This window comes from Polypterus senegalus, chromosome 12 (genome assembly GCF_016835505.1).
Source record: "Polypterus senegalus isolate Bchr_013 chromosome 12, ASM1683550v1, whole genome shotgun sequence".
In the NCBI taxonomy this organism is placed as follows: domain Eukaryota; kingdom Metazoa; phylum Chordata; class Cladistia; order Polypteriformes; family Polypteridae; genus Polypterus; species Polypterus senegalus.
The window spans coordinates 159,299,929-159,318,539 of record NC_053165.1 but is presented as its reverse complement, the minus strand read 5'-3'; the positions used below and the strand labels follow the sequence as shown (position 1 = coordinate 159,318,539).

General features: G+C 39.7%; 1 protein-coding gene across 2 annotated transcripts; it reads right to left on the bottom strand.

The window, feature by feature from the left end:
* Positions 1–43: 43 nt before the first annotated feature.
* Positions 44–18,534, bottom strand: ccdc130 (coiled-coil domain containing 130). Of its 2 annotated transcripts, none has more exons than XM_039770495.1 (10): positions 18,447–18,534; positions 15,805–15,867; positions 15,190–15,243; positions 13,734–13,816; positions 13,394–13,449; positions 11,304–11,364; positions 10,966–11,108; positions 5,703–5,875; positions 3,886–4,024; positions 44–1,024 (listed from the first exon to the last, which is right to left on the bottom strand). In XM_039770495.1, the coding sequence occupies exons 2-10, from the start codon at positions 15,805–15,807 to the stop codon at positions 564–566; spliced, it is 1,173 nt and encodes a 390-aa protein (XP_039626429.1). In that variant the 5' UTR covers positions 15,808–15,867; positions 18,447–18,534; the 3' UTR covers positions 44–563. The 2 variants fall into 2 exon arrangements, with proteins under 2 accessions (XP_039626429.1, XP_039626428.1); XM_039770494.1 differs by lacking the exon at positions 18,447–18,534 and adding an exon at positions 18,203–18,373.
* Positions 18,535–18,611: the final 77 nt, after the last annotated feature.

Here is an 18,611-nt window from a genome sequence, read left to right as displayed (position 1 = left end):
CTTCATTCTCCAGGCTCTGCTAGGTGGCAGCATCTGAAAGCAGTTGACCTTTTCAAGATTCTTTTATTTGTGAACCACAAGGTAAACATCTGTGATGATCTGATTCACATACAGCCAACCAATCAGAACAGCAGATTACTGTGGACAAGACAACAGAAAAAAATGACCAAGAAATGTTCTGGGCCAGTGTGCCTTTTCTCATCGCAGCTTCAGTCTGTTACACTGTTAACATCAAAAGGCGAAAAAGCAGAAGTTTGTTTTGCCCCTGAAGCTTCCTCTTACCTCCCTCTGCTAATTCAGTTAGCGGCCCACCACAAGACTTGATTTCCAGATGAGATCTCCCATCCCCATTGTTTATCTGTCCTTACCTGTCTGCTGTTAACCTCTTCTTGCTTTAACTCGTCATGTTTCTAAGGCCACCTCTGACATCAAACTTACCAACGTCCATTTCAAGTCATCGGCCAAACAGACTGAAAACGTAAAGCCTCTGCACTTTTATGTATTCACATCTCAGAAGATCCCCACACTGTTCATTTAGGAAGTTAAAAGCGATGTTTTGTTAATCAGGCTTCAGGGTCTGAACCAGAGTCTGAATAATCGGGCACGAGAGATGAGAGGTTAACTGAAGATGCGGTGCTGTTGTCGTCCTCGGCCTGGTAACCATCGTCAACCTTTGCCACAGAATCTGCAGACTGTCCCTCACATGGATTATCTGTGATCTCACCGTCAGGCACCACTGGCTCGTGTGTAGAGGACACATTGGTCTCTTCTGCATCTCTTCCTTCTGCCGAGTTTGCTGCATCTGTGCCATCAGGCCCTCCGGTATCTACAGATTTCCTCCGGATGATGCCAAGTGTGCAAGTGGTGGGCTTGCTTAGCACAGTTTTGCCAATGCTGCCAATGCTGCCTTTGCCAATGAGCCCCAGCTTCTTTAGGGTTCCAGCAGTTTTGTCGGTAGGGGATGTCAAAAACCAGGGGCGCTCAGTGATTTCCTTTCGTTTCATCTTCTGTTTATCCTCGAGAGCTGTTATAAAATAAGGGAGAAGCTAGTTAGCAGATTAAGGTAAAATGTAGCAGGTCTTTTGTTTAAGTTTAATCCTTTAAATGATTAGTCTCTGTAAATCATTTCTGCGTAACTTTTATGAGCTATTTTTAACCACTAAAGAAGTACAACATTTTTAACTAAGTATATGGAGGAATATTTACAACAAAATAAAGAAATGAGCAAATACGTTTTGTGAAATGTGACAATAAATAAAGACAGTTACACGTGAGCGCAAATAATTAAATGCAACATCCATATACAGGGTGGTTCAGATCTAATTATGCAGATCCAGATCGTCTGTATGACTCTGATTTATGGCGGGACGATTCCAGTTCGGCGCGAAGACGATTCTTCATGTCGTCAGTTCACACACTTCTTGATGGTCCGGGATTTTTCGAGTGATGTTCTATGTAATAAACTTAATAAGTTACAGCGTAATGAAAACTGCAGAATTACATCTGGACCACCCTCTATACAATACGCTACCATGGCTGTTCGTTTGTCTGTCCAGGATTTTAAATCACCTGCAGCTCACAAATCGTTTGACCGATTGACCTGAAATTTGGTACTTATATACTATGTGACGTCTACAGTCCGCTTTCGGGGTGATGATTGACCTCCAAGGTTATTCCTCTTTTTATTTTATTGTAGAATTGACTCTCGGCAGTGGCCAGCAGGGCGGCCGTGTGGCACATGCTTATGGGCACTGTTCTCATTCCCTACCACCTTTGCTGTCACTGCCTCTCCCTCTTCATATCTTAATTCATTCTTGAGGTAGATTGAACACTTAAGTGCCAGCTTACGTGAAACATTAAGGAAAACGTACTTGCAACACAAACACGGAGTTAATCAGTTTTAACACAAAAAGATGCTGACGAAAGAAGAGAAGAAGCGGGCCGCTAGGGTGGAGAAAAGCAGAGCTGCTCAGGAAGCAGCAAGCGCATCAACCTCTGAACAAACGAATGATAAACGTACAGAGAAAGAGGATGAAAACTAGGAATTCTCAAGTCAAGTGTATTCACTGCATGTTATCGGGTAGTGCGCCGTTACTGATGGAATATATTTACTTACTTATATACTTATTAAATTATTGCTTCATTTATATATTTCAGTGACACTGCACACAACATGAACTACAATGGTTGAGAAGGTGGGCTCTAGCGGGTGCTGATTTTTGATTGATGAATTTTCGCTACTCAAAGGTCATGCACCTGAAGCTAACTAAGCATGTGCAGGCCTGGTCAGCACTTAGAGATCATCTAGGAAAGCCTGGGTAGCTGCTGGAAGAGGTGTTGATGAGGCCAGCAGGTGGCGCTTAGCCTGTGGTCTGAATAGGGATCCCAATGCCCTAAGTGCAGTGATGGAGGACACTATGCTGTAAAAATGGCGTCGTCCTTCAGATGAGATGTAAAACTGAAGTCCTGACTCTCTCTGGCCATAAAAGACCCCTGGACGTCCTTTGTAAAGAGTTGGGGGTATCACAATGTCCTGGCTCAATTGTCCTCCACTGCTTAGTCATTTTGGTCCCCTAATCATCCCCTGTCTCTAACTTGCTCTCTCTCTCTCACCACCTTACAGCTAATGTGTGTTGAACACACTGGCACAAAAATGGCTGCCATCACATCATCCAGGTGGATGCTACACATTGGTGTTTGTTGAAGTGTCTCCCCATTCCCTGAAGCTCTTTGAGTAATGAGAAAAGCGCAATATAAATGTAAAGAATTATCATAGTTGTGATAGAGTGTGTCTGTGGTGAACAGGAGTGCATGAAAAAATTGCCCAGAATTAACGTGCAAAGCAGCCACTTAATTATATGCTCAGATATCATTGATTCTTTATTTAATATTATGTTCCACAATATATTTATTTCTTTATTTATATATTTCATATTTATATAATTACCTTTGTCTGAAATATCCCTCCTTATATTTTACAACTTTACAATAAAGACTTGGGGCAGCACTGTGGTGGTGCTGTTGCCTCGCAGTAAGGAGACCAGGGTTCATGTCCAAGGTCCTTCCTTGTGTGGCGTTTGCATGTTCTCGCTGTGTCTGTGTGGGTTTCCTCCAGGTGGTCCAGTTTCTGCCCACAGTCCAAAGACATGCAGTTTAGGTGAACTGGTGATGGTAACTTGGCCCTGGTGTGTGTGTTCACCCTGTGATGGACTGGTGCCCCATCCAGGGGACTGTTCTTACCTTGCGCCGTATGCTACCTGGGATAGGCTCTAGCATCCCCTGCCACTCTGGTCAGGAATAAGCAGGTCAGAAAATGAGTGACAATGAAGACTCATTATTAGTTTTTTTTGGCTACTAAGACCCTCACATCAAAACATTTATCAATTAGACAGATGTTCACAGAACACACATTGAGGGAGTCAGCAGTTTGAATGGAGGTGATCGGCTCACTTCATCTGCTAGGAGCTACCTGTGAAGAGAGTCTAGATTGAGATTTGATGCCATGCAGAGGTAGTATCATCAAACACAGCTTATTAGCAGACGTAAGTGAGTGAGAAAGAGCAGAGGACTTCATGAGTGTCTCCATATATAGTACATAGGTGTGACCCACTGATTTACTCTGTAGGTGAACATCAAGGATCTGAACTCAATGCGTGCTGCTACATGGAGCCAGTGAAGTGATCTGAAGACAGAAGTGAAATGTGCCCACCTCAGCTGGTTGAATACAGGATGGGCCACTGCATTTGACGTTTCTTTGACCCTCATGAAACCAAGTTAGATTCGATGTGTCTAATAATGGATGAAGACCCAACTATATGATGGTAAAGATCTACTATAAATGTCACAGTAGAAAAACATCCAAAAAACTGTTGTGGCATGACTCACAGTTGGCACAGCGAAATGTTAGCAATGATGCCAGCCTCCTGTCTTCCTCATTCTCCTTCACAAGCGGGATAGATAACGAGGCTTTTCTCAGTAATGTCTCATCCTTTTCTGCCTCCTCCTTTATCAGCTTCTTTTCCTCCTGAAAACAGGAATGTGGATTATTTTAGAAGGCTTGAGATTACAACATCATTTATATCGGAATGTCAATTGTTAGTTGCCTGTACATTGCACTATACAGTACAATGAGTTCATCAATATATTAATCTGTTGGGTTTGTTTGTAAGGAGCTTTAAGATTAAGTAGCATGAAAGCCTCAAGACTGAAAATCTGCAAGTAGAAGACAATTTGTTCACGCAATGCAGCTTGTGACCTGCTATTCCTGCAAAACCTTTTTTAAAATTGTCATATGTTTGTGTGTGTGTATATATATATATATTATATATATATATATAGGTGGTCCAGATCGAATTATGCAATTTTATTTAAATTTAAGTTTATTACATAGAAAATCACCCGAAAATCCTGGACCATCGAGAAGTATGCAAACTGATGACATGAAGTATCATCTTCGCACCAAACTGGAATCGTCCCTGCATAAATCAAAGTCATCCAGACGATCTGGACCACCCTGTATATACAATATACACATACATACACACACCCTATAAGAAGTATGATGAAAGTTTCCACATTTTATTGTTATATAGCATTAAATTACAATGGATTGAATGTGTCTGTTTTTACATTGATCAACAGAAAAGGACACTTTAGTATTAAAATGAAAGGAGATCTCTGCAGCACAGTTTCCACTGTGCCTCAATATTGTGGATCATTTTTATTCTTTACTGTATGTATGCTGTATATGTTCATTGCTACATACAGGTCAACCCTTCACATTGGCAAGGGTTAGGGGCAGAAGACCCCTACATATGTGAGAATATTTGAGCGCCTCTAACTGCGTTGGGGAGTGTCACAGCAGGATAGGCTTGTGGTTTAATTTATTCATTTTTGTTTCCATTGTTTCAGCACCAGCAGGTACGTGCACTCACCTTAATGAGTTGATTAGTCGATTGTCATTTAGTGGCCTGGTGAATGGAAAGCTATAGCTGGGGTTGGCCACATAGACAAAATGGAGAGGGGCAAGTAAGACAAGAGGAAAGGAACCGAGAGAAAGGAAAACAAGAAGTCAGCAAGTGAGTGGAAGCTTGAGAAAGGCAGTAGCCGAGAAGGATGGTGAGAGCTTAACACAGGTTTCTGATAGAGCCAATAGAGACAGAGAGCAGTGAAGGAGGGGAGTAGCTGGCATAGATCCCATTTTTTTTTTAACCAAAAATACTTCATAAAAAAGTTAGAATATTCATTTACAGTAATAATAACAATTTCTCTCTCTCTCTTTATATATATATATATATATATATATATATATATATATATATATATATATATATATATATATATATATATATATATATATATAAAGAGTTTACATGAAACAAGTCATTATCACAATAGTTTGTACAGTTTTGTCTTATGCATCATCTGATAATATCTGTGATCTTTCAGTAAGCTCCAAAAACATTATAGAACATTTAATTGTTCACGGCCAAGTCACAAATACCCAAAACCGCGATTGTAAAATTGTCACGTCTGGATGGGTGGCTGTATTTTTTGTGTGTGTCTGTGCCTTTTGTTGGTACTGCTTACTGATCAACTGTTCCGAGGACACGTTAGAAAGATTTTCATTGTACTGTGTATATATGACGTTAAACCTGACTTAACACAATGATCTTTACAGTACTTGACAGAAATCGTCATACCCTGAACTTGTTACGCAGCTGACAGTTCAGTTGAAAGTCATCCTTCCAGGCCTCCTGCATATCGATGATGTTGGCTAGTGATGGGATGGCACGCTGCAGCTTCTCTTTGTCTTGTGTGCCATGCTCCAGCTTAAACATCGCGTCTGTTTCCAGCTTCTCCTTCTCTCCATGTTCTGTAGTCCAAGGTGAAGACAAGGGTCTACATTAACACAATAACTCAACACCACACCGTCCCTGATTTGCTGCATCCTCACAGCTAACAAGCAATCCACCCAAAACTATCTAAAATTGACCTTTCAATTCCTTTACAACAGAGCTGCAAAAAAATAAAAAAATATGACTACATTTTCTCAAACATTTGAATCTAAAAAGGACCCAATGGCACTGGTTGTTTTAACCTTAAAGCATGTTGTTTGGTCTCAAATGTACATCAAGCCAAATCAAGATTGGTGACCTCAAGGGATGACTGTTCGATAGCGATGGGCTGAACACTCTGAAATAAAGTGTTTAGTTACTGAAAACTGAATATACAGTCCTTAATGTATTCGGATTTGTATTCTGAGTGATACTCAAAATGTGTAACTTATTCTGAATACTTTTCAAATACTTTCGGGAACTAATCTATAGCCTAGTGAACAGAAGTTCCTTTTTCATATATTTGTTATTGATTTTAATTTGTGGCAAATAATATTCCATACAATCAAGTCAAACTTAACAAACCAAAATTCAACCCCCGCCCGGCAGAAAAAGAAGGGAGGCCAACAACCAGAGCAAATCTTTAAAAGCTGCAAGGAAGGAAGAGAATCCTTTTGCCTGATATAGAAGCTTCTTCTAAAATGTTATCGATTAGATCCTGCCATATTTTAAAAAAAGTTTTGAACTGATCCTCTGAGTGAGAGTTTGAGTTTTTTCCAGTTTCAAATAGTTTTTCAAATACCCACTGACTTGAAAGTGGTGGGGTGGGATTCTTCCACTTGAGCAAGACAAGTCTACATGCTACTAGTGAGGTAAAGGAAACTACAGTTTGTTTGTCCTTCTCCACTTGAAGCCCACCAAACACAGCTGTTAATGGATTAAGAGGGATTGTGTGTGACACCAAGGCTGTCTGATAAGCATTCAAAATTATTTGTCCAGAATGAAGCACACCCAAAATATGTGGCCCAGTGAGGCTGGCACTACAATGAAACATTCACAGGTTGAATCTTGCCACGAATACAATTTTGGACAATCTTAAACAAAATAAATGCGCTTGATAAAAAGATTTTAAGTTGAATGATTAAGTGCTTTGCGCATATGAAGCTGAACTGAGGTTCGTAAATGCACAATGAGTTTGAAACAGATGACCATTATGCCTGTTTTACTAAACAGGCATTCCACTGTGCTAGCTGAATGGTAATTTACAGTACTTCGTTTATATTGCTGCAATAATTACACACAATAATTCCATGTAACACATACAGCAGGTAAAATAAGTATTGAACACGTCAAAGTTATTCTCAGTAAATGCATTTTTAATGGGGCTATTGACATGAAATTTTCACCGGATGTCAGTAACAACCCAAAGTAATCCACAGATACAAAAGATATCAAAACAAATAAAGTAATAACTCCTCGATCGCCTTCCAGAACCACCAGCGAAAGATGAAAATCCGCGAAGTAAAAACCATATGTTTATATGGTTATTTTTATATATTTTAAGCCCTTATAAACTCTCCCACACTCTTATAAACATTTCCTGCACAGTTATACAGCATAAACCCTTTACATTCTCTTAGATATTAGGTAAGATTCGCTGAAATTATGTATGTAAACACACTTTTTATATACTACGCACAAACATACACATCGTAGATCATTGAGGAGTTTTATTTAATATGTAATACAGTTTTAAACACATTGTAATTGATTAGGTAATATAAAAATAAATGAAAAATCTACAACCTGTAAATATAAATAAAACCTGTACAGTGATCCCTCGCTATATCACGCTTCGACTTTCGCGGATTCACTCTATCGCGATTTTTTTCTCATACACGCTGACGTCACTACGCATGCCCTTTCTGAGAACTTTTATCTGAGCCCCACGATGGCTCCTAAATGTGCTGCTTTTTCTAAGCCTTCTGACAATAAAACTAAGCGCCGGAGGAAGATGCTTACTATCCAGGAGAAGGTGAAACTCTTGGATATGATTAAAGATGGCAATACCCTACAAAAGCCTTCTCACGCATATGAAAAGACAGCGCCAGCAACTGCCTATCAAGATGTTCTTCAGCCGCGCACCCAGACACCCACTGCCTACTCCTAGTACTCCTTCAGCGGAAGAAGACAACAACGCACCTGCTGAAGACACTGCACCACCTGAAGACTCTCTTACTGAGGTGGTGCCTTCATAGGTTAGTGGTTGTGTGTAAGAACTGTGTGTGTTTGTGTGCAATTAAATGTACAGTAAAATAATCTACTATATAAAAGCGTTTGGGATTGTCCTTCCGTCCTGTGAGTGCAAAGCGTAGCGGTATTCCGCTTATCACAGACTTACTACTTGCGGCTTGAGGTACGAAGCGACGTGATGTGAGAAGAGTTTTGGTGCTCTCATCGTTCCCTTGCTTTTGTGCGTGATGCGCTGGAAAAATAGACAAAATGATGTCTCTGGAAATAATTAATGTTGATGCAGTACAATGCCTCACCGCATAGTAAATATCAGGGGAGATGGTGCTTGCTTATTCTCATCTATAGCTTATTTAGTGCATGAAGCTCCGTCTTTAGCAGTACAGATTCGGGCTGACATTGTACGACTTTGGACAGGCACTTGAGGGGATAAAAAAAAAACTTAGGTTTTCGGGAGATGTTATGAATGGGCACTTCGATGTTCTCATTCCCTACACTTACATGCCTGATGTACACATGGAGTGCACAAAAATTGAGGATAAACGTTGGTCGCCTTAAAAGGCGAGTGTGACTAGTAATATATTTGTAACGTCTAATATGTCTTATTTTCTCTTATTTTGTGTAATATATTGGGTAATACGAGTGTAATGGTGACTAAAGGGTGTTATTTCATGTCTAGAGGGCTCTAATAATGTTAAAAAACGTATTTAGAAGGTCGTAAACAGGTTTTCTATACTCTAACTGTGAAAATATTTGATTTATAAATAAAGAATCCTACTTCGCGAAAATTCATTTATCACGGTAGAGTCTGGAACGGATTATCCGTGATAAACGAGGGTTCACTGTATGTTATTTTAAAGATATCAAGTGTCTCCGATATCACAGATGTTACAGCCATTACGATAGACAGGCCACCAGCAATAAATACGTACAATGCAAGAAAAATTGTATAAAATGTGTGTACAGTGACACTAAACGTATGTACATGTACTAAGTACGTAGAAAATTAGTAGCTGTTCCCTTCCTTCAACATATCCAAAACTTTTACCTTTTCGGCAATCGTTAGCATCTTCCGTTGGTGCTTGGGCACGGGCACGGCCACAGAAGCAGTGGCAGGAGCAGATCGTTTTGGAAACATAACAACGGGTTTGACTACACACAAAGATAAACACAAAAGAGCGGAAAAGTAAACTCTTTACACAGCGAAACACGCTTATGTTGAATTAGCAAGACAAGATGCTGGCTAACGCAAAGCGGAATCGAATGCTGCTCTCCGTCACTGAGCCAATCAGCACCCAGGAACTTAACTGCGTGCTCTGATTGGGTAGCTTCTCAGCCATTCGCCAATAGTGTCCCTTGTATGAAATCAACTGGGCAAACCAACTGAGAAAGCATGTACCAGAAATTAAAAGCAATATAGCGAGGGATTACTGTAAGTTCATAAATTATGTGTAATAAAGTGGAATGACACAGGGAATAAGTATTGAATATATGAAGAAAGAGGTGAGAAAAGGCCTGGAAAGCCACGAAACCAGCTGAAATCTGTGAGTATATAGAAAGCAATCCTGATAGCTCCCTATCAGTGCAAATGAATATCAGCTGGTTTAGTCCTAATTGATAGCCTATAAAAAGGTTTCACATTACCGAAGCGTAAAAGCAAAGAGCTCTCTCAAGACCTTTGCAACCTTATTGTTGCCAAACATACTGACGGCATTAGTGACAGACATATTTCTAAACTTCTGAATGTTCCAGTGACCACCGTTGGGGCCGTAATCGCAAGTGGAAAGAACACCATGTCACAATAAACCTGCCAAGACCAGGTGCTGCGCCTCGCAAGATTTCTGTTAAAAGAATAATCAGAAGAGTTGTCCAAGAGCCAAGGACCACTGGTGGAGAGCTTCAGAAAGACCTGGAATGAGCAGGTCCAGTTGTTTCAAAGAAAACAGTAAGAAAAGAACTCAGCTGCCATGGCCTCTATGTACGCTCACCGCTCAAGACTCCACTGGTGAAGAAAAATCAGGTTGAAGCTCGTTTAGAGTTTGCTGCACAACATTTGGACAAGCCAATGAAATACTAGGAGAGCAGAGTCTGGTCAGAGGAGACCAAAATTGAACTCTTTGGATGTCATTGCACACACCGTGTTTGGAGGAGAAATGGCGCTTCACATCACCCCAATAACACCACAGCAACAGTGAAGTTTAGAGGTGGAAACATCATGGTGTGGGGCTGGCAGACTTCATATAATTGAAGGAAGGATGAATGAATGGAGAAATGTAGCGGGACATCCTTGGTAAGAATCTGCTGCCATCTACCAGGATGCTGAAGATGAAACGAGGGGGACATTTCAGCAAGACAAGGACCCTAAACACACAGCCAAGGAAACTCTCCATTGGCTTCAGAGAATAAAGAAGCTGCTAGAACGGCCCAGTCAATCACCCAACTTGAATCCAATTGAAAATCTATGGAAAGAACTGAAGATCAGAGTTCATAGACGAGGCCTCCGGGACCTTCAAGCTTTGAAGACGGTTTGTGTGGAAGAATGGGCCAAAGTCACACCTAACCATTGCATGTGACAAGTTTCTCCATACAGGTGGCGTCTTGAAGCTGTCATTACCAACAAAGGCTTTTCTACTAAGCATTAAATAAATTTCAGTAAGCGCGTTCAATACTTATTCTTCCCGCTCTAACTGTTATAAATGTAAGAAATCCCAATAAAGACCTGCTGTGAACACCAACAGCTGTAACTGAAAAACATGATTTTTAGTAAATATGGCTGCTGCCTGCTGGAGTTCACTAACCTGCGAGGATGCACTATAAGATCTCAGTCTGTGAGAATGTAAAGGAAAAGGAGCAAAAGGAGAGAGGGAGAACCACTTACCTGTTGTGAGGATCTGCTCATTGTCTTTCATGTCCCATCGCTCTTCTTTTCGTTGGGCTCCACTCACAATGACATAATCACAGTTTGCTGGATCCGTCTGCATTTCAATATAATTTACACACAGATGGCATTTCATCCGAAACCTGAAACAAGTAATCATTAGTCCGCTTAGAAGGGTATTTATTTTTCTAACCAATCTATAGTAAGGATTAAGACCAAAATAAATCAGCATCATATTCAATTTTATTAGGTTTCTAACAGCGAAGTTAAAATGGGCATGCAGACACAAATTGTGACTGCTGCACAGATTAATTTATTGGTCAACCTTAGTTCTGTACCTGTATATAGGTGTTGAGTAATAATTTCCCACTTTCTTCTTTTCTGCATTGTAGCGAACTCCTAAAATCCACCAAGAAAAAACAACATATTTTAAATATGTTAAGAGGCAGGGCACCACATGGCAAGATATGAATTCTACCTTGTCAAATTTCATATAAATTAAATAAACTTTTAAAAATCAAACGTCTCTAAATGTGAAGTCTTCTTTACCCACAAGGGTGTCTAACAATATCTTAATTACTTATGTTTTATTAGCCGCCTGTTAAAATCCAATTCACAATGGTACAGCTCTTTTGGTACTGATTTGCTTTTTCAGGTGGTGTGGATTATAAACTGATCCATGGCAAAGACATCCACCATGAAGCCTTAGTGTAGAACTGCGCCGTATCCAGAAGCATTCAGTAACACATGCAAACACTGCAGCTGATCAGACGCTGCTTTAAGATCTGTTGCTGTAGCGCAGAAAACGGAGCTCTTTTGACAGGCGTCCATACACCGCCACGCTCTTAATATGCATGACAACCAGAACAGCGGAGTTATGGGGGAAAGTTACCTTTGTACCTGGAAATAACTTCATGAATAACTCAGCAGTAGGGGGGACTGACCAGGCAACCTCATGGTGTACAGTCCAGAATCTGACCCCCAAGGCCTAAATATCATCTACCAGTAACGGCGCACTGCACTTGACTTGAGCATTCCTAGTTTTCATCCTCTTTCTCTGTACGTTTAGCATTCGTTTGCTCAGAGGATGATGCGCTTGCTGCTTCCTGAGCAGCTCTTCTTTTCTCCACCCTAGCGGCCCGCTCCTTCTCTTCTTTTAAAACTGATTAAGTCAGTATTTGTGTTGCAAATACTTAGTACATTTTTCACTTATCTGCCTCAAGAATGATTTAAGACATTTGAAGAGGTAGGGGAAGTGACGGCGAAGATGGTAGGGATGAGAACGGCGCCCATATGCATGCGCCGCATGGCCGCCCTGCTGGCTGCTGCTGAGAGCTGATTCTACAATAAAATAAAAAGAGGAATAACCTTGGAGGTCAATCATCACCGCGTACGTGGATAGTAGACGTCACATAGAATATGTGTGTGTATAGATAGATAGATAGATAGATAGATAGATAGATAGATAGATAGATAGATAGATAGATAGATAGATAGATAGATAGATAGATAGATAGATAGATAGATAGATAGATAGATAGATTAGATAGATTTAGATAATTTAAGTGAGGTCAAATGGCTTGCGAGCTACAGGTGATTTAAAATCCTGGACAGACAAACAAACAGCCACGGTAGCGTATTATACATATAGATTTTTACAGTTAAACTTTTTTTATTGAATGAAATTTTATATAAATTTTACTTTAATATAGTACAATTCCAATTATCGGAAAATGCATTCTTAATCCTCTGCTTTGCTCAAGTTGAAATGTATGCTCATAAATAGCATTTATGGTTGCAGAGAAACGGCTATTATCCATTTTCAAACTTATTTAATCCAGTTTTGGACAAAGAGGAGCATCAGGTTCAGAACAGAAACAAGCCATGGATGGAGAACCAGTCCATCACAGGCCATACTCACTCATACCACTAACCTAACATACATCTTTGGGATTTGGGAGGAAATTCCACTGAAAAGGGAAGAGCACATGAACTAAATCTCCTGTCGCTGAAAGGGTCAGCTTCATCCTCTACACCATTTTGCTGAACAAGAGGCGACTCACTACAGTGAAATTCCACTTTTTATTAAAGATCAAGAAGAGAACAGTGGAGAGACGGACACATACCATTTGGTGTGCACTCTGAAAATTAATACTATCAAATACATTGTGTTTTTGAATATTTGAGAAAAATGAATGACTCACACACAGTAGCACACATCCAATATGCCTTCCGTCAAACTTAAGGAAAGGCATAGTCTTTTGGCAAAATGGGATACAGCACAGTGACAAACCATTAATTTCAAATCATTCCATTGACAGCAGACTGACCCACATGTGCCTGGTAACGGCCAATGCTTTGTATACTCTGTTATTCTCGTACGTTTTTATGGTACAGCACGTGTCTATATTTACAGAAAACAGCTTACCCATCCCAATATGATTCTTGCATCCATCACACCAGATATTGTAGGGCATCTCAAACCTGAACATAGAATACCATTATTATTATTCTTAATATCATAGAGAGTTTGTGTGTAGGAAGAGAAGGACTGTGTTCAATAGTGTCAGTCTACAAATGAGTGAAAAAGATGTCAGGAAATTACTTGTTATTTCTGTTACAATCATTTTTGTATTATCTGATAACCATTTGTGGAAATTCTAAAAAAAGACTACAGATCTTAACATTAACAAAAACATGTATTACCACGTGGCTTTAAATAATGCATTTGCAAAGTGGTGAAGAAGATTAATGGTGATAAAACTAACCGAATGATGAGGATGCCCTGCGACAGCTTCCGTGCCCGTTCTCGAAGAGGGTGCGTTTTCCAGTATCCATTGATGGAGCCATGCTGAAACACACAGAGACATATAATGTACATTCAAATACTGCAATTTGGGTAAAAGACAGTGATTTGTTTACAGGTTTAGGGCAGAAAAACAGTTGGTGAAGACCACATACAGGCGTTCAAAATTGTTAACGCCACAAAAATAAATTCTGCAAAATGTAGCCAATAATGAAGTAGATTCAAGAGAGGAGACAGGAACCACTTAGAGCAGAGGTGTTCAAACTCAGTCCTGGGGACACACCGTGGCTGCAGGTTTTTGTTCCCACCAGCTTTTGTTTTGAAGCGGACACCTGGGCTAATTAAGTGAACTGGTATTTCCCAGATTCTGTATTTTGGGAACAATATAGAAATCAGAAAACAATTTTGTTCTGTTTAGCTTTGAAATTAACATGCTTTTTAAACTTACACTTTTACTGTAAAACTTAAGCAAAAACAATTTTTTGAATTAAAATATTTGGCTCTGAGATTTGTTAAATGTCTTTGCAAAAGCTATTCTAACAGGAAACTGTTAACATTTTAATAGGAATGGCACATCAAGATCTTCTTTGTTGCGTAATGTTATCCCCTCAAGATGTACTACATTACCTTTCTTGGATACATCCTTCTTTCTACAGTAACTCGTGCGGAGGAAGACCGGACAGTGTTAATGGTTGTAGATATTCTTCATGATATTATAAGTTGTTCTTTTCATCTTCTGTACCATCACCACCAACTGTTTCAGTAGAGTCTATTGATATACATTTAACCAATTTGCCATGTTACCGATCGACATTTTTGCCGTAAATTCATTTGACTTCATCGTTTCTCTGTGCTAGGATTGCCCGTGTACTCATTTTTTCTGTTGATAACCATTCATGACAAAATTTTTCAATAAGATTTGGACATAATACGTCTTCTTTAATTGGGAACTTAAAGTGAGGAAAACGATAAAATTTATAAAAGCTAAGAGCGCAGGAACTGTTTCTGACAAAAGCATTCACAAGACTGAGAGGTGAGAGTACTGTTGTCTTGTTTGAAAATGGATGATAGGCGGGCAGGACTTTTAAAAATATCATGGCAATAATCTCATCTCGCGGGACTTGAAAAAATCTTTGTCTGGTCTCCTAAAATGTCTTGTCACATTGAAAGATTTTTATATAATATAATGAATATATATATATATATCATGAATATATAATATATATATATTATATATTATACATATATGTAAAATATTATATATATATATGTAAAATATTATATATATATATATATATATATATATATATATATATATATATATATATATATATAAAATATAATGAATATATTAATATACTTTTCTAAAGATACCTTCATGAATAAACCATGGCAGTATATCAAAAAAGCTTACTTACTTTGGCTGGATCGAAATCTGGTGGGTAGTACTTATTCACTCCTTTTCTTTCACCCTAGAATCAAATAAAATGAAACAATGTGAATTATTTATTTTATCTGCGATGGGCTGGTGCCCTGCCTGGGATTTGTTCCTACCTTGCACACTGTGGTGGCTAGGATTGGCTCCAGCAGACCCCCCTGTGACCCTGTGTTAGGATATAGCGGGTTGGATAATGGATAGATGGATCGTTTGTTTTATACTTTTGAGCTTTATATATATATATATATATATATATATATATATATACACACAAAAAAAATGTGACCAAATCTAGTGAGCCAACAGTCCAGGAACTCCTTACACATTGTAACAGAAACAGATGCAAAGGTGGCACTCATTTTGTATTCACTGTTCATGCAACAAATTGTGAACACAAGCACACAAATTTAACTGTAAGTATTACTTAAGGATGTTCTCCCAAAAATGTATACATATGAACAAAACAAGCAAATACAATCACTATGAGGCAGAATCACTACAGTTTGTTCACCATATCATTGTTTCAATAAATAAACGTACATATTTTCACTTTCTATACATTTCTTTTCATTAAATATTTGCATTTAAAGCTCACCATGCTGATGCAGTGTAGATGCCCAAAAGATTTTCACGCTTCACAAAATGGAATAACAACAATCTGAATGAAAAAGAAAAAAAATACACAATTTAGTACATCTGCTAAATAAAATGAACTTAACAAAAAGACTGCAATGCCCAAGCAGAAACAATGCCAAGGAGGTTCACTACTAAGGAGACTTAACTAACATCCTGACACTCAGGTTACTCGGACAATCACCACATTGATGAAATAACCAATGATGAAAGAACTTTTTCTGAATTAACCGATACTAAAAGTGGTGTCCCTCAGAGTTCAGTGACATACAGTACATATAGATATTATATACTGTATATACAGGGGACTAAAAAATTCCACAATTGTTTGGAAAAAAAACTTTATTGTAAAACTTACAGCAACGCCCTTTTAATCACAATTAAAATCCTCTCCTTCAGATGAATACTTTTGGCTCAGTGCTTCTCCCACCCCTGTTAACATTTCCTGTACACATTTTGTAATATCGTATCGTGTCAACAACCTCCTGCATTTTTCAGTTCCATTATAGTAAATCTTTTTCCCTTCAGTTGCAATTTTAACTTGAAGAACAAAAAGAGGTCACAGAGAAATGAGATCTGGCAAATACTGTGGAGGGCGGAGGGGCTGTGAACCAACAGTAATGTTTTTAGTCAAAAACTCTTTGACCGGCAACGAGCGTCCATCGGTGTGTGCAGATGAGACAGATAGCCAGTTAGAGACAGGGGATGATTAGTGGGCCAGATTGACTAGGCCATGGAAGGCAATTTAGCCAGGACATTGGGATACACCCTACTCTTTACAAAGGATGCCATGGGATCTTTTATGATCACAGAGAGTCAGGACCTCTGTTTCATGAATCACTAGCCGTGCCCCGCGGCTACGCCCGCGTATTAGTGAAACAGGGCAGTGAGGAGGACCCTGCCCGGCTCCCCAGTCCTGACGTCACGCTTCACCCATCCCGCAGCCTGTTTTGGATTAACATGAATACATCGCTCCTGCAAGCCAACTATGATCCTTAGAGAAGTTGCAAAATCAATCTAAATGTTCCAGCATATTATTGCAAGAAAAAAAAAAAAAGATTTAAATGCGTTAAGTAGTTCTCTCTGTCAGTAGCTAAGCAGATGAAAGCTACGCCCAGAAGATGGCCCCGTCCCCCTCGGCCTGCTGCATCTCTCGGATTCGCGCAAATAAACTGCTACCACAAATGAACTATTATGCATAGCGCAATGAGACAGAACTCTCAAAATCAACCGGAATGTTCAAGCAAATTCTAGAACAAAACTCGATCTAAATCTGTTAAGTAGTTCTCTTGTGAAAAGCGGACAGACATACATATGTTGGATTTTATATATATATATATATATATATATAGAGAGAGAGAGAGAGAGAGAGAGAGAGAGATTAGGAGGATGGCACCATTTTTACTGCATGGGGTCCCCGTCGCTGCACTGGGATTTTGGGATCCACATTCTGAACACAGGTCAAGTGCCCCCTTGTTGGCCTCACCATGACTTCTTCCAGCAGCAGCCCAAGCTTCTCCCAGATGGTCTCCCATCCAAGTGCTGGCCGGGTCACATATGCTTAGCTTCGGATGGATGACTTCTTCTGAAGTGTGTGTGGTATGGCTGCTGGCACGGATGCCAAAACAACCGGCAGTACTCGACCCTCAAGATTTTAACACGCCAAACTCGACAGCTGACGTGATTAAAGTTGTTTAAAATTGTTAAGGGAATTAGTACAGGGGTTCCCACCTGTTAGTTTAAAATAGTTTCCTAAGTAAGAGTATGGGGATACTGATGGAAACTGGTCAACGGTAGATTTTCTTCTTCTTATGCCGAGAATCATTGACATATATAAAAAAAAACAACCACGTAATGTGATGGCCCGACTATGGGGACTTGTAAAATTCGACCTTATGTCATTTTAGAGAAACTGGGCTAATAGGACTGGACAAAGCTTGCTGTGCTGAACGGCCCGATCTGGTCATTTGCTCGTTTTTTGTTTTTTTTGTCTTAATGTTCTAACAGTACCTCCTGGGCAGACCTCACCAAGAAGACAAACCAGCACCACTGCCCAGGAAACAGTAACAAAAACAAAGCGACCGACCACACGCATAAAAGAACCCAAGACTGACACTCGGTGTGCAGACGGAATGGCATTCGCCGTACTGGTTAATAACACAGAAGCAGACTCGATTTCCACGCACAGGATTCGGGTCTAAGCAAAGAGGTAATGCTGGAATAAGAAGGATTACGTGACTTAACAGGGAACACACGTCTGCACCAGGTAGCATCAGTCATAACAGGTACCACCCCCTTCTTTGAAAACATCAGAATACACCGTTGTTATCACTCGTCGGGAAGACGCCAGTTCACAATACCTTGTTGAACCCCACTCGTAACTCAGTAAGCCGTCCGAAGTTGTGTGAAAAGATGTTTGCGTTCACTCCAGTCACGTGATAATGGATGTTGATGTAATAATTAAGCGACACACCCCCTTGCATTTCCGTAAAAAAACGTGAGGTCGAATGGAAGATTTGCCGTTCAGCTAAGAAGCAGACGTGTGGATGTACAATCCTGTTGTAAAGAAACAATTCTGACAATTAGTATCAAATGTAAACGAACCTGCGTTAGTTGACTTCTCAGACGTGACGACCAGGAGGCGCGCAGCCCTAATCACGTATCAGAGCGAAAAGTAGTCGTGGGCGGGCCTACATTGCATGTGTTACTCTGTTAACCTTCCGGCTCGGTTTTTGTTTCCTTTTTTCATGAGTTTGTTTCTACACGGAA

Bases quoted from the DNA above. Each gene is read 5' to 3' on its own strand.
- ccdc130 (XM_039770495.1), bottom strand. The intron at 11,365-13,393 runs GTAAGCTGTTTT...GGTGGATTTTAG, and splicing joins CAAGAATCATATTGGGATGG to GAGTTCGCTACAATGCAGAA. The intron at 11,109-11,303 runs GTACAGAACTAA...TACTTGTTTCAG, and splicing joins TACTCAACACCTATATACAG to GTTTCGGATGAAATGCCATC.